General features: G+C 43.2%; 1 protein-coding gene across 3 annotated transcripts in view; it reads right to left on the reverse strand.

Annotated features, from left to right (window-relative positions):
• The window catches only part of RGS9 (regulator of G protein signaling 9), an 82874-nt gene extending 64871 nt beyond the window's left edge, over positions 1-18003 (reverse strand). For all 3 annotated transcript variants that reach the window (XM_075178049.1, XM_075178050.1, XM_075178051.1), the window contains exon 1: positions 17849-18003. In XM_075178049.1, the coding sequence (XP_075034150.1) occupies positions 17849-17911 (63 nt within the window). In that variant the 5' untranslated portion in view covers positions 17912-18003. The remainder of the gene's footprint in view (positions 1-17848) is intronic.
• Between the last annotated feature and the right edge of the window lie 507 nt (positions 18004-18510).

Genomic DNA, 18510 nt, shown 5'->3' on the forward strand with positions numbered 1-18510 from the left:
CACTAGGACCAGGTGACATCACAGAGAATGCAGCCTATCCCTTCACTAGGACCCAGTGACATCACTGAGAATGCAGCCTATCCCTTCACTAGGACCCAGTGACATCACTGAGAATGCAGCCTATCCCTTCACTAGAACCCAGTGACATCACAGGAATGCAGTCTATCACTTCACTAGGACCAGGTGACATCACTGAGAATGCAGCCTATTACTTCACTAGAACCCAGTGACATCACAGAGAATGCAGCCTATCCCTTCACTAGGACCCAGTGACATCACAGAGAATGCAGCCTATCACTTCACTAGGACCCAGTGACATCACTGAGAATGCAGCCTATTACTTCACTAGAACCCAGTGACATCACAGAGAATGCAGCCTATCCCTTCACTAGGACCCAGTGACATCACAGAGAATGCAGCCTATTACTTCACTAGAACCCAGTGACATCACAGAGAATGCAGCCTATCCCTTCACTAGGACCCAGTGATATCACAGAGAATGCAGCCTATCCCTTCACTAGAACCCAGTGACATCACAGAGAATGCAGCCTATCACTTCACTAGGACCCAGTGACATCCCAGAGAATGCAGCCTATCACTTCACTAGAACCCAGTGACATCACATAGTATGCAGGATATCACTTCACTAGGACCCATTGACATCACAGAGAATGCAACCTATCACTACACTAGAACCCAGAGACATCACTGAGAATGCAGCCTATCCCTTCACTAGAACCCAGTGACATCACAGGAATGCAGTCTATCACTTCACTAGGACCCAGTGACATCACAGGAATGCAGTCTATCACTTCACTAGGACCCATTGACATCACAGAGAATGCAGCCTATCACTACACTAGAACCCAGAGACATCACTGAGAATGCAGCCTATCCCTTCACTAGAACCCAGTGACATCACAGGAATGCAGTCTATCACTTCACTAGGACCCAGTGATATCACAGAAAATGCAGCCTATCACTACACTAGAACCCAGAGACATCACTGAGAATGCAGCCTATCACTACACTAGAACCCAGTGACATCACTGAGAATGCAGCCTATCACTTCTCTAGGACCCAGTGATATCACAGAAAATGCAGCCTATCACTACACTAGAACCCAGAGACATCACTGAGAATGCAGCCTATCACTACACTAGGATCCAGTGACATCCTCAGTGATGTTATTGTCTATTGTCAATAGCACACCTCCCAATAGTCCGATTTTGTGACACAAAAGAGATGTGGCCTATTGGACAGTGGTTGCAGTCTCATATGAACATGGGTGCAGCCACCAAAGTCACAATATTGTCTTATCTTGTCCTGGCTTTGCCTTTGTAATTGCATACCTCCAAAAAGTCCCGAATTTAGGTGGGACAGCCCCAATATGAGGATTCTGTCCCATCGTCTCTATCACGACAACTTTTTCCTGCAGGTTAGAAAGTTGGGAGGTGAACGGACGCTGCACACACCAGGTGTTTTGAGGGAAGGGGGGTAAAGAACAGCTTAGCATTTTAGACTGCTAGGTTAGGTATGCCCCTGGGGTGTGGCCACACACCCATCATGCTGTGGCCATACCCCCTCCTCTTTCTGTCCTGATCTGAACGCATGCAGAGAGTTAGGATATATATAGCCCAATCCCTTTCATACCTGCCCAGCTGTCCTGATTTTCACAGTACAGTCCTCGTTTTCATTTGTCAAAAGAAGGTGTGGCCTATCAGGCAAGAGGGTGACCTCACCCAGAATGGGTATGGTATGGACAGATCAGGGCAAGATTTGGGGGAATCAGGGGTGTGACCTCATTGGACCCAATTTTCCAATCAGAATTTTGGCAGGCATGAATACTCACATTAATCTTTATATAAGTGCGCTAGAGGATATGAAAAAGTTGGTCCGTTTCTGTGTATTTGACTGTTTCCACTAACTTCAAGCTTCTGTAACGGACCATGAAATTAGGACAAAATAACTTCCCAAAATCAGTATATCTATTTTGTAAGAAATAGGAGGGCCCTAGCTTTCCTGCCAGGTATGCTAAGGCTTTACATGTCACCCGTACCTCAAAAGTCAAAAATAAAGTGGGGTTTTCTTAAATGTTCTAATTTGTGAAGTGTGTCTGCAACTGTAGCTCCGACACTTCCTTTATTAATTCAGCACCAGACCAGATTTCCAGACTGACGGACTGAACTCCAAAATGTCATAGGAACCATGAAGGTAAAATACCTTCTACAGTATTATTTGCCACACTCCTGTGAAAGAATCAACCAATCCATACCATGCATTTCCGCACAGCAGGTCTGCAAAGCTGTCACTCTAACACTGCCTGCTTTGTAAGAGAAGCACCTGCCTTCTCACAAGACACCCTGCTCTAGAGGAGTGAAAGACAAACACGGTGGATACATTTAGTTAAGTGTAAACAGAAGTTATATTATTGAGATAAGTAATGCACAGTCTTTAATATATATTAATAGTAGCTTTTTTGCTCTTTAAGATAACACCAAGCTTACTACACATTGCTGTTGCCAAGTCAAACAATTGGGGAGTATATTTAGTGCAATAATTTAGTGTACCATCAGTCACAGTGGCCCGAGACAGCACAAACTCCTGTAACATCCTGACACATGAGCCAGGGAATGGTTTCAGCTATCCCTGAAGAGTACAAAACAATTGGACACAGCCTCTATAAAATCACTTATTAGCGGAGTGCCTCTTCCATTCCTGAGGTTAATGTATTCTGTGTTCTCTGCAGGTGAAATTCATTTTTGGAACATAAGTTCAGGAAGCGGAACAAATGTCTCTAGACATAACAAGGTTTTGCTAAAATGCCAAGTAATAAAATATAAATGAGATAACATGACATGGGATGCAGCAGGATAGTGCCAAGCTCTGCGTGGTCCCTGATATGTGGAGTTCCCCATTGTCGTGGCTACTCCTGCCAGAGAACTTTATACAGACAGATTAGTCCTTGTTCCTGCGGAGCTTGCAATCAGATTTCCCTATCACAGGCTCACAAACACACACACTTGTGAGTATGAAAGATTCACACAAAATGATCTACTCAATCTCTATTAATAATGGGTTAACCGTGACAAGGGGCATTCGGTTTAATATTTTACATTGTGGAAATTTGGATTACTGCACTTTACACCTATATTTATGACAATGCTATTTACGGCTGGGTAGAAGCAGACTGGTGTGGTTAGTGTATTGAGACGTTTGGGATCAGGGTTGTAAGACGCGTGTCAGGACTTCCATATAAGGGCCAGATGGCTGCCAGTGTCTGCTCAGTGTCTTCACACACACACACTGGCATACCTGAAAGTCTTGCGTGAAATGTTGCCCTTTCCTTCACATAGTGAATGACCTGATTAAATGTTAATAAATGTAGAAATATAAACGGTCATTTAAAAAAGACACCTTACAGGGTTCCATACCCATATCCTCAGCAGCATGACGTCTATTGTGGAGAGGGTAGAACAGTGAGGGTTAACAGGCGTTCCTTAATAGAACGGATTTGGTGCAAAATGGGCCTTAAATGATGTGCCCATCTTTCAATATAAAAGACCCATAATACCTTTTTATTCTGATTAAACTAATTACTTATCTACAATTGTTGGTTAGATGCACACTCTAGTAGATTGTATCTAACACTACCTGAAATAAACTTGCTTGCTGCTTCAGGGAGACAAAGAAATCAGCTCCTGATTCATCAAGGCAGGCATACTGAGCGCAACATGCGTTTGTTTAAAAACGCACAGGATTATCGCAGGATCTTATCCTTATATAAATCTACGACAGTTTAGAGATTTAAAGATTAGAGTTATGGCACACTGTCAGAACCGAACTCTATTGCCAATAGTACCGGCCAGGGCTGCCCATTGTCTCCCTTAATTTTTGTCATTTGCATAGAGCCCCGGGCGAGAGCTATTCGGTGTAACCCCAACATCTCCGGCTTCCAGATGGAAATGAGGTTGTATCGTCTTGCTCTGTTTTCAGATGACTTGCTGGCCATTGTCACTAAACCAGTCACCACTCTTCCTAGATTGATGTCAGAGGGCCATACTCATTAGTGATCTTATTTTGTGCAAAAGTTAAGATGCTTATTTTTAAGAAGAAACAGGGAGATAAGAGTGAAGTTAAGATGGATTTTCATCTTAACTTAAGAAATTCTTCACTTACGCAGTGGATTTTGCTTCTTATATCCCTTTTCTGAGCATGCACAGAGTGGATTTGCTTAAGATAAGCAAAAAACGGCAGATAAGAACCCTAATGAATCAAGCCAGAGTTCTTAGAGTTTGTCTAATTTCAAAATTAACTACTCTAAATCGACCGCACTTAAGCATCTGTTTCTGAGGAAATGATAGCTGGTCTTAAGACTGCCTTTCCATTTAAATGGAAGTCCTCCCACATCCCTGATCTTGGGGTCTCAATCACTAGAGACAATAATGTAGATGAATTGAACGTTGCTGCGTTTAGTTGCGTATGGTTCAGTTCTGGGCATGCGCAGATCAAATTTGCATATACGCAAAAAATAGGCATTTACGCTCCTTGATGAATCAGGTCCATTGACACCACCCAAACACTTGTTCACCCTTTTAGTGAATATAAATTTTCTATGTTGCTTGTTTTTTAATTATTTCTTTTATTTTAAAGAGTGCAGGGTAGATGCGGACCGTGTTACTGCAGACAACGACAGCGACAGAAGAGCGTTTCTAGGTGTACTTGAAGCTGTGTAAAAATAAAGGTTCATATGTGACATGTAATAGACAGTCCTGACTTACCCTCAGTCTCATGATTTATGTAATACATAAATGACGCTATTATACTATTATATTTAATGGCCCTAAGGTGGTAGGTGATCAAAGTGATGAGGTTTTTAAAATGAAATCCCACAATCAATAGTGTGCTATGGACGTGGCCAGTCTGAGTGCTATTAGGGCAGCTTCTTTCTGTCCTCTCTCTTTTTTATTATTTAATACTTAGCTAAGTAAGTAGCATTGCTAATGTAACTATAATTGCCTGGACTAATGCTGATGCGATCAATGTTCCATATATTAGCAGAATACCAAACCTACATTGTAAGAGGTTATTGACGATTATATTTGCAACCCTTCTATTTAAAATACAGTGCAAATACTACAAAAGAAATCAGTCACGACACCTGTTCCATGATGAACACGCTACCGAGGGGTGTGTCATTGTACAGTCCGTAGGAAGCCGCCAGCATGAAGTGTGCAGCTTCCAATAGGTCCGGCCAGTCAGGGCCCTTTTGGCGGCCATGTTAAGTTGCCTTAGCACGACTCTCGCTGGGGCAGTTCATCATGAACAAAAGAGCCCCTGCAAATCCACAGACATTTCCAGGAAAATGGGGACTAACCGTTCAAATTGATGACGGAAACTGGGGATCTTTGGTACCTCTACTTGTGTACCATTAAATGCGCTGGGAGCCGCCCATACGGTTCACTTCATAAATGATGTCCACAGAGTGAACACTGAGGAAGGAATTTTGATAACACCATGTCCTGCTATTGGGGGGGGGGGGGTTTAAAATGTGTGGACAGATTTAGGGTGTGAGAAGGAAACGTCCTAGCTCAACTCTGAATTTGAATTTACAACCCTTCCTTTGCCTCATGGCTAGTCAAGGTAGATTTCTCCTGACTCTAATTGAAGCACATTATATTCTTATGTTTCCGATGGGGCACTAAACTTCACACTGAGGAAAGGACCGGTTTTGGCGGAGGTCATTTGCGATGAACACAAAGTGCCAGAACCAAACATATGTGGATCCACTTCAGAGTCATATTAAAAAATAAACTAATGGTGAATTGTAGATGCCCATCATTACACAGTCACAAAGATATAGTATGTAAAAGTTTCCATAACAAAAGTTAAGATAGGTAACACTGTTCTCTAAATCATTATAAACAATTATCTTCTACTATAAGCCATTTTAGGCTCTAGACAGAGGTGGTCAACCACTCAGGAACCAAGAGCCAAAAAATATTTATAGGTACTGCAAAGAGCCAACTTTACCTTTTATATATGTGTGCATATACATATACGTGTTGATGTATCAGGCCTACATGTCATAAGGTTGACACAATTAAAATGTTGACATGGAAAATGTGGACAGGGTTCTAAAGTCGACAGTCAAAAAATAAGTCACTAGATTTAAGACGGCAATGCATGAAAAAAAAAAAGTTAGGCAATTTAAAAAACAAAAACAAAAAGAGATGCCTAGTTCTACAACCACTAGCATACCCAGACTGTTAATGGCAGCCTGGGCTGCCTGGGGCTTGTGGATCCACAAACTAAAATAGTCTTTTAAACATTTTCTTTTTTTGTTTTACACCCACTGCCCAGGGGTGTGGGAAGAACCCTACTGCTTTTAGGCCACAGGACTGGATACCTCTAGAGTGGGAAACCTGCACATTTCTTTGCGGATCTCACTCCCTAGGGAATTCCACCCCGTGCTGAACTGCCTGGGGCTGTGTGTCATTATGGCAGGGGGACCCCCTGCTGCAGGTTCCTCTGCTATAGTGCTATAAGCCCTGGCTGGCTTGCCAGTGCTGGTTTTCGTGACTCCATCATCATCATCATCACCATTTATTTATATAGTGCCACTAATTCCGCAGCGCTGTACAGAGAACTCATTCACATCAGTCCCTGCCCCATTGGAGCTTACAGTCTAAAATCCCTAATATACATACACAGACAGACAGAGATAAACTAGGGTCAATTTGTTAGCAGCTTATTAACCTACCAGTATGTTTTTTGGAGTGTGGGAGGAAACCGGAGCACCTGGAGGAAACCCATGCAAACACGGGGAGAACATACAAACTCCTCACAGATAAGGCCATGGTTGGGAATTGAAGTCATGACCCCAGTGCTGCAAGGCAGATGTGCTAACCACTACGCCACCGTGCTGCCCACACTTTTTTTTCTAACTATGGCCACATTAGCAAATGGGAGAGCAGGGGTTTTCTCTCAGTTAAGCACAATAAATAAATAGAAGAAAATAAACTAGTAAACAATCCATTGTGTGCAGTATGTAACATCTTGCAATCTATCTGGTATATTTACTAAAACTGCGGGTTTGAAAAAGTGGAGATGTTGCCTATAGCAACCAATCAGATTCTAGCTGTCATTTTGTAGAGTGTACTAAATAAATGAAAACTAAAATCGGATTGGTTGCTATAGGTAACATCTCCACTTTTCCAAACCCTCGAACGTAAAAAAATGAGTAAGTAATCTCCTGGACAAAACCATGTTACAATGCAAGGGGTGCAAATTAGTTTTCTTTTTTGCACATACATTAAATACTGTCTGTTTTTTCATGTAGCACACAGCGGTAGAACGGCGGGAGAGGAAGAGGAGTCTCGCAGCAGCATTAAGTATAGACCTGAGGGGGAGGGGGGGCAAGGTGGGAGAGGGGGAGACCGGTGAGGAGAAGGTTACAGTAGTCAAGATGGGAAATGATGAGTGCGTGGAAAATGGTTTTAGTGGCATCCTGAGAAAGGATGGGCCAGATGCAGGCGATATTACGGAGTTGAAGGCTACAGGATTGGGCGAGACATTGAATGTGGGGGGTAAAGGAGAGGAAGGAGTCAATGGTGACGCCCAGGTAGCGGAGAAGGGGAACAGATGAGATGGTGGTATTGTTAACAGTGATAGAGAGATCAAGATGGGAAGAAGATTTAGAAAGAGGATAGACAATGAGCTCAGTTTTATCAATGTTAATTTTGAGAAAACGTGAAGACATCCAAGAGGATATGGCGGAAAGGCAGTCAGATACACAAGAGAGGAGCAGGGGGGAAAGGTCGGGAAAAGAAATGTAAAGCTGAATGTCAAAAGCGTAGAGGTTATATTGGAGACCAAAAGATGTGATGAAAGCACCCAGGGAGGTAGTGTAGAGTGAAAAGAGTAGAGATCCAAAAACCGAACCCTGAGGAACTGCTTAGACTTAGCTGAGATGAGGCCATTAGTAACTTTGGCCAGGGCGGTTTCAGTGGAGTGGAGGGGGCGAAAGCCAGAATGGAGATGGTCAAGGAGGGAGTTGTCCAGTAGGTGCCTAATGAGGCGGTTGCAGACTACCCTTTTGAGACGCTTAGAGGCAAAGGGGAGAAGTGAGATGGGGCGATAGTTAGCAAGTGAGGTGGGGTCAAGATTGGGTTTTTTGAGAATGGGAGAGATAAGGGCATGTTTGAAGGAAGAGGGGACAATGCCAGTGGAGAGTGACAGATTGAAGAGGTGAGCAAGGTAGGAGCAGGCAGTAGGGGAGAGGGTGCGGAGGAGGTGGGAGGGGATGGGAACCAGGTGGCAGGTAGAGGGGGGAGAGGAAAGAATGAGGGAGTGGATTTCATTACCCGAGGTAGGGCGAAAGAAGCACCAGAGTTGGTTGTTAGAGGAAGGCGGAGCAGCAGGGGTAGCAGGTGAGTGAACCAAGGGGGAGATATCAAGTCTGATAGCCTCAATTTTGGAGGAGAAAAAGAAGGCAAAGTCTGTGGCAGAGAAGGAGAGCGGGATATGAGGTGGGGAAGGGAGAGGAGAGAGTTGAACGTAGCAAAGAGGCGGCGGGGATTAGAGATCTGAGAAGAGATGAGTGACTTGAAGAAGGATTGTTTGGCGAGGGAGAGAGTGGAGCTGTAGGAGGAGAGGATAAATTTGAAGTGAAGAAAGTCGGCTAGGGAGCGATATTTCCTCCAGAGGCGCTCCAAAACACAAGTGCACTTCTGAAGGAAACGGGTGAATTTAGAATGCCAGGTTTGAGGTAGCCAGTGGCGACGACGGACAGAAGAGATGGGGGCAACAGCGTCTAGGGCAGTGGTGAGAGAGTGGTTGTAGAGGGAAGACGACTGGTCAGGGCATGCTAGGGTGGAAAGAGGGGAGAGGAGTTACAAGATATGGCATGCAAAGGGACTTATGAATTAGATCCCAAATGTACGTAGGAAAATAACGGTGGCTTAGTGATTAACACTTCTGCCTCACAGCACTGGTGTCATGAGTTCAATTCTCGACCATGGCCTTATCTGTGTGGAGTTTGTATGTTCTCCCTGTGTGTGTGGGTTTCCTCCGGGTGCTCCGGTTTCCTCCCACACTCCAAAAATATACTAGGTTAATTAACTGCTATTAAATTGACCTTAGTCTCTCTTGGTCTGTGGCCTCCAATAGATAGTCTGGTAATGATCAAGACCTTCCGAAAGGCAGGTCCCTGGGATGCAAACTGGGAGGGACCATATCAGGTCCTTGAAATCCAGGGTGATACAGTGCTAAAAGTACAAAGGCCAATGACTACAAAGAAAGTCTCTCGGAGAAGACATAAAGTGACCAATTGAAAACCACAAAAGCCTCCTTAACTCAATAGAGTGCTTCTGCGCTCATTGAGGCGGGTAAATTAAGAAATCATACCCTTCCAAATAATATTATAAAAAAAGAGGTTTTAACTGATCATTGAGAACCATAATGTAAGGAAAGGAAAATCCTAGAGCCCTACTCTGATTATATCTTGTACCGTATATGCAACTAACTACGCTCAAAGAGGGACACTCCTCCGAGGAGCATATTTTATGGACTGTGCGGGCTTTAACGACTTTGCGGGAATGGGAATTGCTTTACGTGAATGTCTTTGTTTTTTTTTTTTCTTTGTGCCATTTCTCTTTTTCTTCTCTATTCTCTCTTTTTCTTTCTTCTCTCCTGCTCTTCACACCCTGTGGGAAAGGGTGTTTTTCCACTATGGATCCCCCTCTAGGAGGTTTTTTCCTGTTGTGTGCCAATAACACAAGAGGTTTTTTTTTATCTCCTCCATAGTTAGTAGGGAGAGGAAGAGAGAGTTGAACATTATCAGGGTCTCTATCTCTCTCCCTCTCTCTTTATTTATTTTTTTAGTTCACCATCAAATGTATGGACAGGTAATTTTTACTTGTAGTGTCGGGCTTCCGACAACAGGGGGACTGTGAAGGGGGACTCACTGTGTGTACGGGCGCTCGTCATGTGCGCGCACACATAATTCAACTTCAACTTCCATCATCACCCCTGGCCACACACACAACGTCCACATGTGTGTGGTGAATCACCACACACGCGTTGCCGCTGGGGAGGCTGGGAGTTTCTGGGTCTGGACTATAAAAGCCAGACCCGGGACTCACCTTCTGTCTCTCTACTGCCTACCTGCCCCTAGACAACGAGCACTACACTGCAGAAAAGATACACTACACTACACTACTATAGGCATACACTATTCTATAGGGAGACACTACACTACAGAAACTATATATTAAGGCTCCATACTACAGGAATACACTATTCCATAGGGATACACTACACTACAGAAAATATATATTACACTACAGCTATAGGGATACACTACGCTACAGAAAGGTATTCTATACTACAAGACTGTTCCCTACACTGCAGACAAGGAATTGGATCCAGGAAACAAGGATTTGATAAGTATCATTGATAATATATAGCTATAAAGCTGTATGTGTTTGCAATGTTGATTTAACGATTTATATACATATAACTGTGTAGCTATTGTTTGATATCTGTGATAGTTAAATCAATATTATAAATACTAATTCTTATTAAAGATACATATGGAAAGAAAATAGTGCAAGGATAGTGTCAGGAATAACAGTGGTGAACCTAGGGTTAAGTTTATATTGATATACTATGCTATGTTGAACTGATATATGTGTGAACTGTGAATGCAGGGATTATTGTGTTAACGGTAAAATACTTTTATTTGAATATATACATATGTTGTATGAGTATTGGTTATTTATAACGAAGATATATTGTGAAGTACTGCTGAGATACAGAGGTTATTGGATAAATAATTCTGTAAAGCTTAAGCATTATTTAGTGTGGTTAAAAGACTGAGTAAGGCAACATTGTTTAATGAAAAGTGCAGAAAAGTGCGAGTTTTATAATGAGTGTATCTGAGAACAGAATAACAGGATAGCATGCACATTTAGGGCCTGAGTCATTAAGGAAAGTAAGGCAAAAAAAAGAGTAAATGTTCAAATTAGTTTATTATTCTGCACATACATTAAATACTGGCTGTTTTTTTCAAGTAGCACCCAAATACTTGATAGCTTTATTTTTACACTGAAATTTAAAGTTGATCTAGGACATGCCCTACCCCAACTATAAAGCTGTCCCTGCATTTTAAATTTACCTCCCCCTCCAACATGGTTTTGCCCTGTTGCAAAGTTACTCCTTTTTTATGCTTTGCTCTCCTTAATGACTCAGGCCCTTAGGGCGTAACCTCGGGATCTTTTACAATGGCAGTATAGAAAATATAAGTGAATGTAATTTAAAAAAAATATAGTATATTTCCCAAAACTGACCAGGCAAAATAAATGCAAGTTGTGCCGTATTTTACAATAAATGTGTAGCAATAAGCACAACCACATCCAATGAAGTACCACCCACTGCAAAATCCAGCTCCTTTCAAGGTCTGCAAACTGGGACTATCCTGCTTCAATCGGGTCAGCTGGAAGGTATAACATAGTAATTGATAAAAGCAGGAACGCCGATAATTATGCATTCGTTTAAAATTCAAAATGAATTACAACTAATTTGTGCCATTTTCAAGTAAAATCAGTTTCTCTTCAACTTATTTTAACATTTCTCTTCTGCCCTTCAAAAATTTTGTGACATATCCCTCCCGGTATCATGAAGCACACAAATGAGTCCTGACAGACTGCTTTGCCGTCACCAGCTGGTGACTTTCAAACTGAAATGGTGACACTCGCTGCCACTGTGATATATACAGTGAATTTCCTTCCTCTGGCTGTTTACGAAATGTAGGGATCTGAAAACTCGACAACGTTTACAGGAGAGAAAATAAGTAGCCTAATTCTCGGGGGCAGATCCAAATAGCCGCGCGGAGCCGCGATGTGTCTCCGGAAGAGTCCACGGAGATATTCAATTAGCCACTGGGTTTGACAGAAAATCTCTACTGATTTTTTCTTGCGGCTCACAGAGCTGCGAGCAAAAATCAGCGGAGGAATTACCGTTGTAACGGTAATAACACGCAACCGCGTTGCCCATTTAAATCTGCCCCATAGCATGCAAGTATTTACTAAAATCTCCGCACATTTGAGTAGAGACTTCTGTACCGTTTTAGCCGGCAACGTGCGCAGGCAATGTCCAGCAGCACCTCGCGGCTAACTGAATCTGGCCCTTGGACTTCTAGGAGCATATTCAATTGTTGGCGTTTTCCGACGCGGAAAAAATATTACCGTTATTACGGTAATACTAAGCCGGATTTCAGCTCGCAGCTCCCTGAGCCGCGAGCTGAAATCCAGCGTGAAATGTAACGTAATAACTGTATTTACGCGCACTATTACCGCAATGACGGTAAAAGTGCGCGCGCCGCGTTACTTTAGGCAGTAACGCCAACAATTGAATATGCCCCCTAAAGTGAGAAAAGTTTTCTCAGACTCATGACAACGTATAATATTCAGGGAGGGGAGTATTAAAATGATTTGGTGAGTAAACAAAGCTTTCCTAACAACCCTGGTTTAGTAATAATAGTAATTTAATGTAACCCATTTGCTATACCATCATCATTAGGTCACACTAACTATTCACTAGGACTAATTATCTTCAAGACATAATTCAGTCAGCAAAGGAAACGTTATCTGCACTGGTGAGCAGAGAAAAGAGGATATCAGTGATTGGTATTAACTATGGTTCTGTGTCCGTCTTCTTCTCTCTGATTGGTCAAGCTTGCTGATTCCATCTGACAGCAGAGACAGTAATGTATGCAAAACTCCTGTTCTTACCCTTCCTCTTAATGTAACATGAGTGTACTAAGCACTCTTAATAGCCACTCCGTAACGCCTTCGCTGCCGATGGGGAAAGCAGACCTGCTGGCTCATCCATAGAGTATACAAACAATTTAATAAAACCTTTCCCTGTAGTGGTAGGGTTACCTGTTTTCTGTTATATTGAAGTATGAATGTGTGCACATGAGAGCTGCCATGCATGGTACATTAAGACAAAGCAGGACCTGCATGCCCCTGGATAAAATAAGTGTACACATATGTCCCTGTTTTATGTATGCTGTATTTACACCACTGTCCAGTTCTGCGGAACACTGTGGCGCCTTACAAATCAACAATGAAAATAATAATAACAAATAAAAGCAGAATGGCACACATATACTAGAAACTGAATAAGACGCATGGGCAGGGAGCAGGACATAACGCATACCCCGGGAGCGGAACATCGCGCATAGTCTGGGAGCAGAAAGACGCACTCACCCCAGGAACAGAACGTCGTGCATACTCTGGGAGCAGTACGGCGCATATACTCTGGGAGCAGTACGGCGCATATACTCTGGGAGCAGAACGACACACTCACCCCGGGAGCGGAACCACGCGCATACTCTGGGAGCAGTACGGCGCATATACTCTGGGAGCGGAACGTCGCACATACTCTTAAAGGGCAAAACGACGCACTCACCCCGGGAGCAGAACATCGCGCATACTCTGGGAGCAGAAGGACGCAAATACTCTGGGAGCAGAACGACGCGTAAACTCTGGGAGCAGAACGACGCACTCACCCCGGGAGCGGAACGTCGCGCATACTCTGGGAGCAGAACGACGCACTCACCCCGGGAGCGGAACGTCGCGCATACTCTGAGAGCAGAACGACGCACTCACCCCGGGAGCAGAACATCGCGCATACTCTGGGAGCAGAACGACGAGTATACTCTGGGAGTAGAATGACGCGTATACTCTGGGAGCAGAACGACACTGATACTTTGGGAGCAGAACGACAAACTCACCCCAGGAGCGGAATGACGCACAGAAATCTTCTAGAGGCTGATACATGTACACCTTGACCAGAAACACATATAAAAATGAAGATGGCTGTCACATGGAGCAGAAACACACATATATCCACACGTTATACAGAACATTCTGCAGTATTATAACCGAGGGATATCTAAGCTCCTCGCCTCTCCTCTTATTCCATATCCTGACCGCTGCACCCCCCCACCCCCCCCCCCATCTCCATTTTCCCTGTTTCAGCTCCCTAATATCCTGCTGCCTTCCGTTTGGAGAGCCCTCTAGGGGTTTGCACCCCTTGCTTACCTGTACAGCCTTCTCCTCCCGACCACCGCTCAACCTCCAGGCGAGTGAGTAGCTGCTTCACCGGGGGCCAACTGCTGCTTCCGGTTGTGAGGATTGCTCCGTACAGATGGGTGAGGATGACTTGAGTTTTGTTGAAGACCTTGTGCCTGAATTTGTGCGCTGTGCCAGTAGAGCCATCTTTAGCGGGGTCCGTCTGTTGGTGCGGGATAAGATTTACAAGGGTAGTTACGTGGACATACGTACCATAATTGGTTGAGCGGAGTGTATATCTTTGCGGCATGCTACCTGAAAACCAGGTATATGGATGTGAATAAATATATTCACATGATCCATGAAATGTACATGACATCCAAATCTGGTATATGGCTGGAATACGATGAGAAATTCTGGGTATGACGGGCAACCGAGTATTCGTCTCGGTTTCAAAGACGTTGAGCTGAAGGTTTCTCAAGATGGTAAAGTTGGGGCGGCGGGTGCCCCAGCTCGTAAACCATCTCAGCAAGGGAGGCCTGTCACGCCCTTCCCTCGGAAGTGCCATGGCTTCAACAACTACCGCTGCTTCAAAGGGGCGGCCTGCAAGTTCTTGCACACATATCTGTGATGTGGTGGAGACCATGCTGCCAAGATCTATGATAAAAGCCTTGGTACATGGCCCGACTGATACCCCAATAAGGTGAAAAATAAATTTTTGTGCTCAGGTTTTGTTTATGGTTTCTGTTTGCCAATTACTGAGCCCGTTTGGACCTCTGCAGTCAAAACTTTTAAATCAGCATTTGTTTTTCCGGAAATATTGGCGGAAAAAGTTAGCAGGGAGGTCATGTTGCAGCGTATGAGTGGCCCCTTCTTGAACCCACCCTTTTGGGATTCTGATGTTACCCCTGTGGGGGTGGTTCATAACAAAGTGACGAGGTAGTTCAGGTTGACAGCACCTTTCTTTTCCTCTGAGAGGGTCGGTTAACAATGCTATCGAGGAGAGGTTCTGTAGCTTACTTTATCAATCATTCGGCTTTAGAGATGGTTAAGAGATTAGTTCGGGAGAGCTTTCTGACAAACTTGGATGTGAAATCCACTTTTCATCTCCTTCTGCTGTACCTCGAGTCGTTCCCGTTCATGGGTTTCAAGTTGCCCGATGGGTGCGTAAGTCCCTCCCCATGGGATCTGCCTTTTCCTGCTCCTTTTTAAAAATGCTTCAGTTCCTTCCTGCATTGGTGTGTTGAAGCAATGATGGGTCATTCCGATATCGCCCATTACTTGGATGATTTCCTTGTTGTCGGGGCTAATCAGTCCATGACCTGTTTGGAAACCTTTTTTTCCATTATTGCACTTCTTCATTCTTCCAACTTGTTTGTCTTATTTGGGCATTGAGATGATTTGTTTCATAGGCTATGTCATCTACTTGCTGATACGGTCTGATTGTGATCTGATGTTCACCTGTCCGGGGGCGGAGGGTGTTAGGGGGTCAATTTCTGTTTGCATATCAGTGTCCCTATTGGGATGGGGTAGGGACACTTTGGGTTCGTTGTTGGGTGCCTGGCACTATGGTTTGGGGTTTTTTTTGTTGCTGGGGTGTTGGGTTCATGTTGCTCATGAGGGGTTTTTGGTTTGATCCTGGAGGGATGGTTGGCTGGTGATTTGGATTCCAACACCAGATGGTTGTCTGCCGTAAAACATTGAGCAGCCAGCGGCCTGGTGGGCGCAGATTAGCTTAATTTTACGCACTGGTAGAACCCGCCTCCTTTTGAAGAGTTAGGCTTTGGTTTCGGTACAGGCACCATTTATCTATATTGTGAGGGTAAATGACCCTCACTGTCATATGATGGGCAATGGTCATTGACGAGCTGCTTATCGTTCTCTCCTGCAGCTTAACTTTTGTGTTTTCCATAAACTCCTTTTTTTGCCAAACTCTGGTTACATGTCTGTTATTTCTTAGTAGGTTTGTAGGATTTAATGATAAGGGGACATATTATTAAGTGAGAACATCAAAACTTAAGCATTTTATTCTTTATGTCACAGAATCAAAACACATACATCAGCACCTCAGGCCATTGTTAACCCTTGAGGAACTGGAATAACACTTCCTGATCCCATACAAGTCACAGCTGTGACCTGCTGGACTTTGCAATGTTCTCACTGTCTGTCCTTAGCACAATAACTGCTATCGGCCACATAGCCATGCAGTGACCAGCTGGCCTTGTCACAAGGAATAACGTTAATTCTCCTCAACAGGATAAGCCGGGGACAAGAGACACAGAACTACCAAGAAAGGATGGTGGGATTAGCAGTCGCTGTGATACGCTCTCCACATTGAGTTCCAGGATGGAGAAGAACAGAGTATGGTTACAAGCAACAGTCGTCCAGCAGTGCTGGTGTGAGTTAGTACAGTACAGAGCCCAAACATAAGAGTCTGCGTAGCCACACAGTGTCATTGTGTATGTTAGGGAATTTAGACTGTAAGCTCCAATGGGGCAGGGACTGATGTGAATGAGTTTTCTGTACAGCGCTGCGGAATCAGTGGCGCTATATAAATAAATGGTGATGATGATGATGATGATGATGATTGTGCAGTTTTTGGACTATAGAGAATGACTTCTATCCTGTGAATTATTAGGGAATTATTAGATGAGACAGAAGAGGACTTTCCAGCCCAGGTGGTCACGTATATTAGAAATAAACTGATATAAACACACAACTCTATATATACAGGCACATAGTGTATAGAAGTGCCCTGTATCACTCTATCCATGGACAAATGTCTCATATAAAATAAATATATATATATATATATATATATATATATACACACACACACACACACACACACACATATATATATATATATATATATATATATATATATATATATATATAGTACTTTTTTGCAAGAAAAAGGTGCCGGAACTCACATCACGTAGTCAATCACTGTACACACACACCCACAAACGTCAGTTGTGTAACGAAACATAACGGTCGCCACATTTGTCGAAAAAAGGTGCCGGCACTCAGTTTCAGTGTGTTCTATGTCAAAAAAAGCACTATATATATATATATATATATATATATATATATATATATATATTTAAAACACACAGCGGCCGGGGTGAGTTTGCTAGCAGACCTGTTGTAGAATCAGAAATAACGCAATAAAAGTTCACATACTTCTCCCCTAAAAGACCCTCTTGCTAGCAAGGGTGGTACAGGACCCAATTACAGTTTCAGAGGCATTGCCTGAAATTCTGCAATTTGATCATTAAGTCAGGGTTACATTTCCCGATTTCCTGGACAAATTAAATTTACTATATGCCTCACCCTCAAAAAACCCTAATAACTGATGTATTTTTTTCAATGGAAATAATAATGACAGCTGCGGAGTGAAGGTTTAGAATTCTCAAGATAAACAGACAATAATGTACAAACAGCCCAATTATGTGACTGCTGTATACACTGTATGCCCAGTACTGACTAATACACAGGTAGTACACGTTACATAAACCCATTGAATGCTTGAATACATAAACAGCTTATATATTACACATAACAATAACAACATGATGAGGACATACAGACATGTAAGGGGGAGATATGCAATATTCTAGCAGCAGTATATATATTTCACATCATTATGCATGGCTACAACAACAACAACATGACATCCTGAGTGATGCACACACAGTACCCCAATCACTGTATTTGCAATACATGGACAGACCAGTCACACATTACACACACACTGTAATTACCTTTTTCAGGAATGCCATTCTTGGCCTGTAGTGCTGGCCCTGGTCTAGATGTTTCACAGTCATGTTTAGCAGCTGATCAGACAGATAGGAAGAAACACACAGGAGGAAAGAGACAGGTTGTGGGGGCTCAAGGCGACAGCTCCCCTCTCAGAGCTCAAGCTCTTACACACTGCAGCCAATCAGGAGGCAGCCAGTATCTGCCCTAATTTACATGGAGTAATCAGAGGCTGCATGGCAGGATGCTGCCACTAGAGGGAGCGTTTGCTATATTAACACGTATTTACTTCTGAAGGGAAGTCCTTTAACATTTAAAGCTCCAGAGTTGTTGTATTGGCTACAGATGGCTTAGTCTTGCCATAGGCACAGCAATGTTTTGCACTTTACATTGAGCGCAATAAAATTAGATACATTTGCAAATACAGCACATTTGTTGTGATTGCATATTTGGAAATGAATTACATTTTGGCCTTAAATTCTCCTTCTTGCAATACTTTGGAATGTAGGACCCCATTTGCGTAACATTTCTTCCTATTACTGATATCCAGTGTAAAGCTCAAAGCCCACCTCAAACATTAATTATCAATAGTCCACATAATTTTCAATTTAACCGTTTCTGTAGTGCCTGTAGCAGCTTATTACACTGACTGCCATGCTTGTAACTC

The sequence above is a fragment of the Mixophyes fleayi genome, chromosome 6, assembly GCF_038048845.1.
Source record: "Mixophyes fleayi isolate aMixFle1 chromosome 6, aMixFle1.hap1, whole genome shotgun sequence".
NCBI classification, from domain to species: domain Eukaryota; kingdom Metazoa; phylum Chordata; class Amphibia; order Anura; family Limnodynastidae; genus Mixophyes; species Mixophyes fleayi.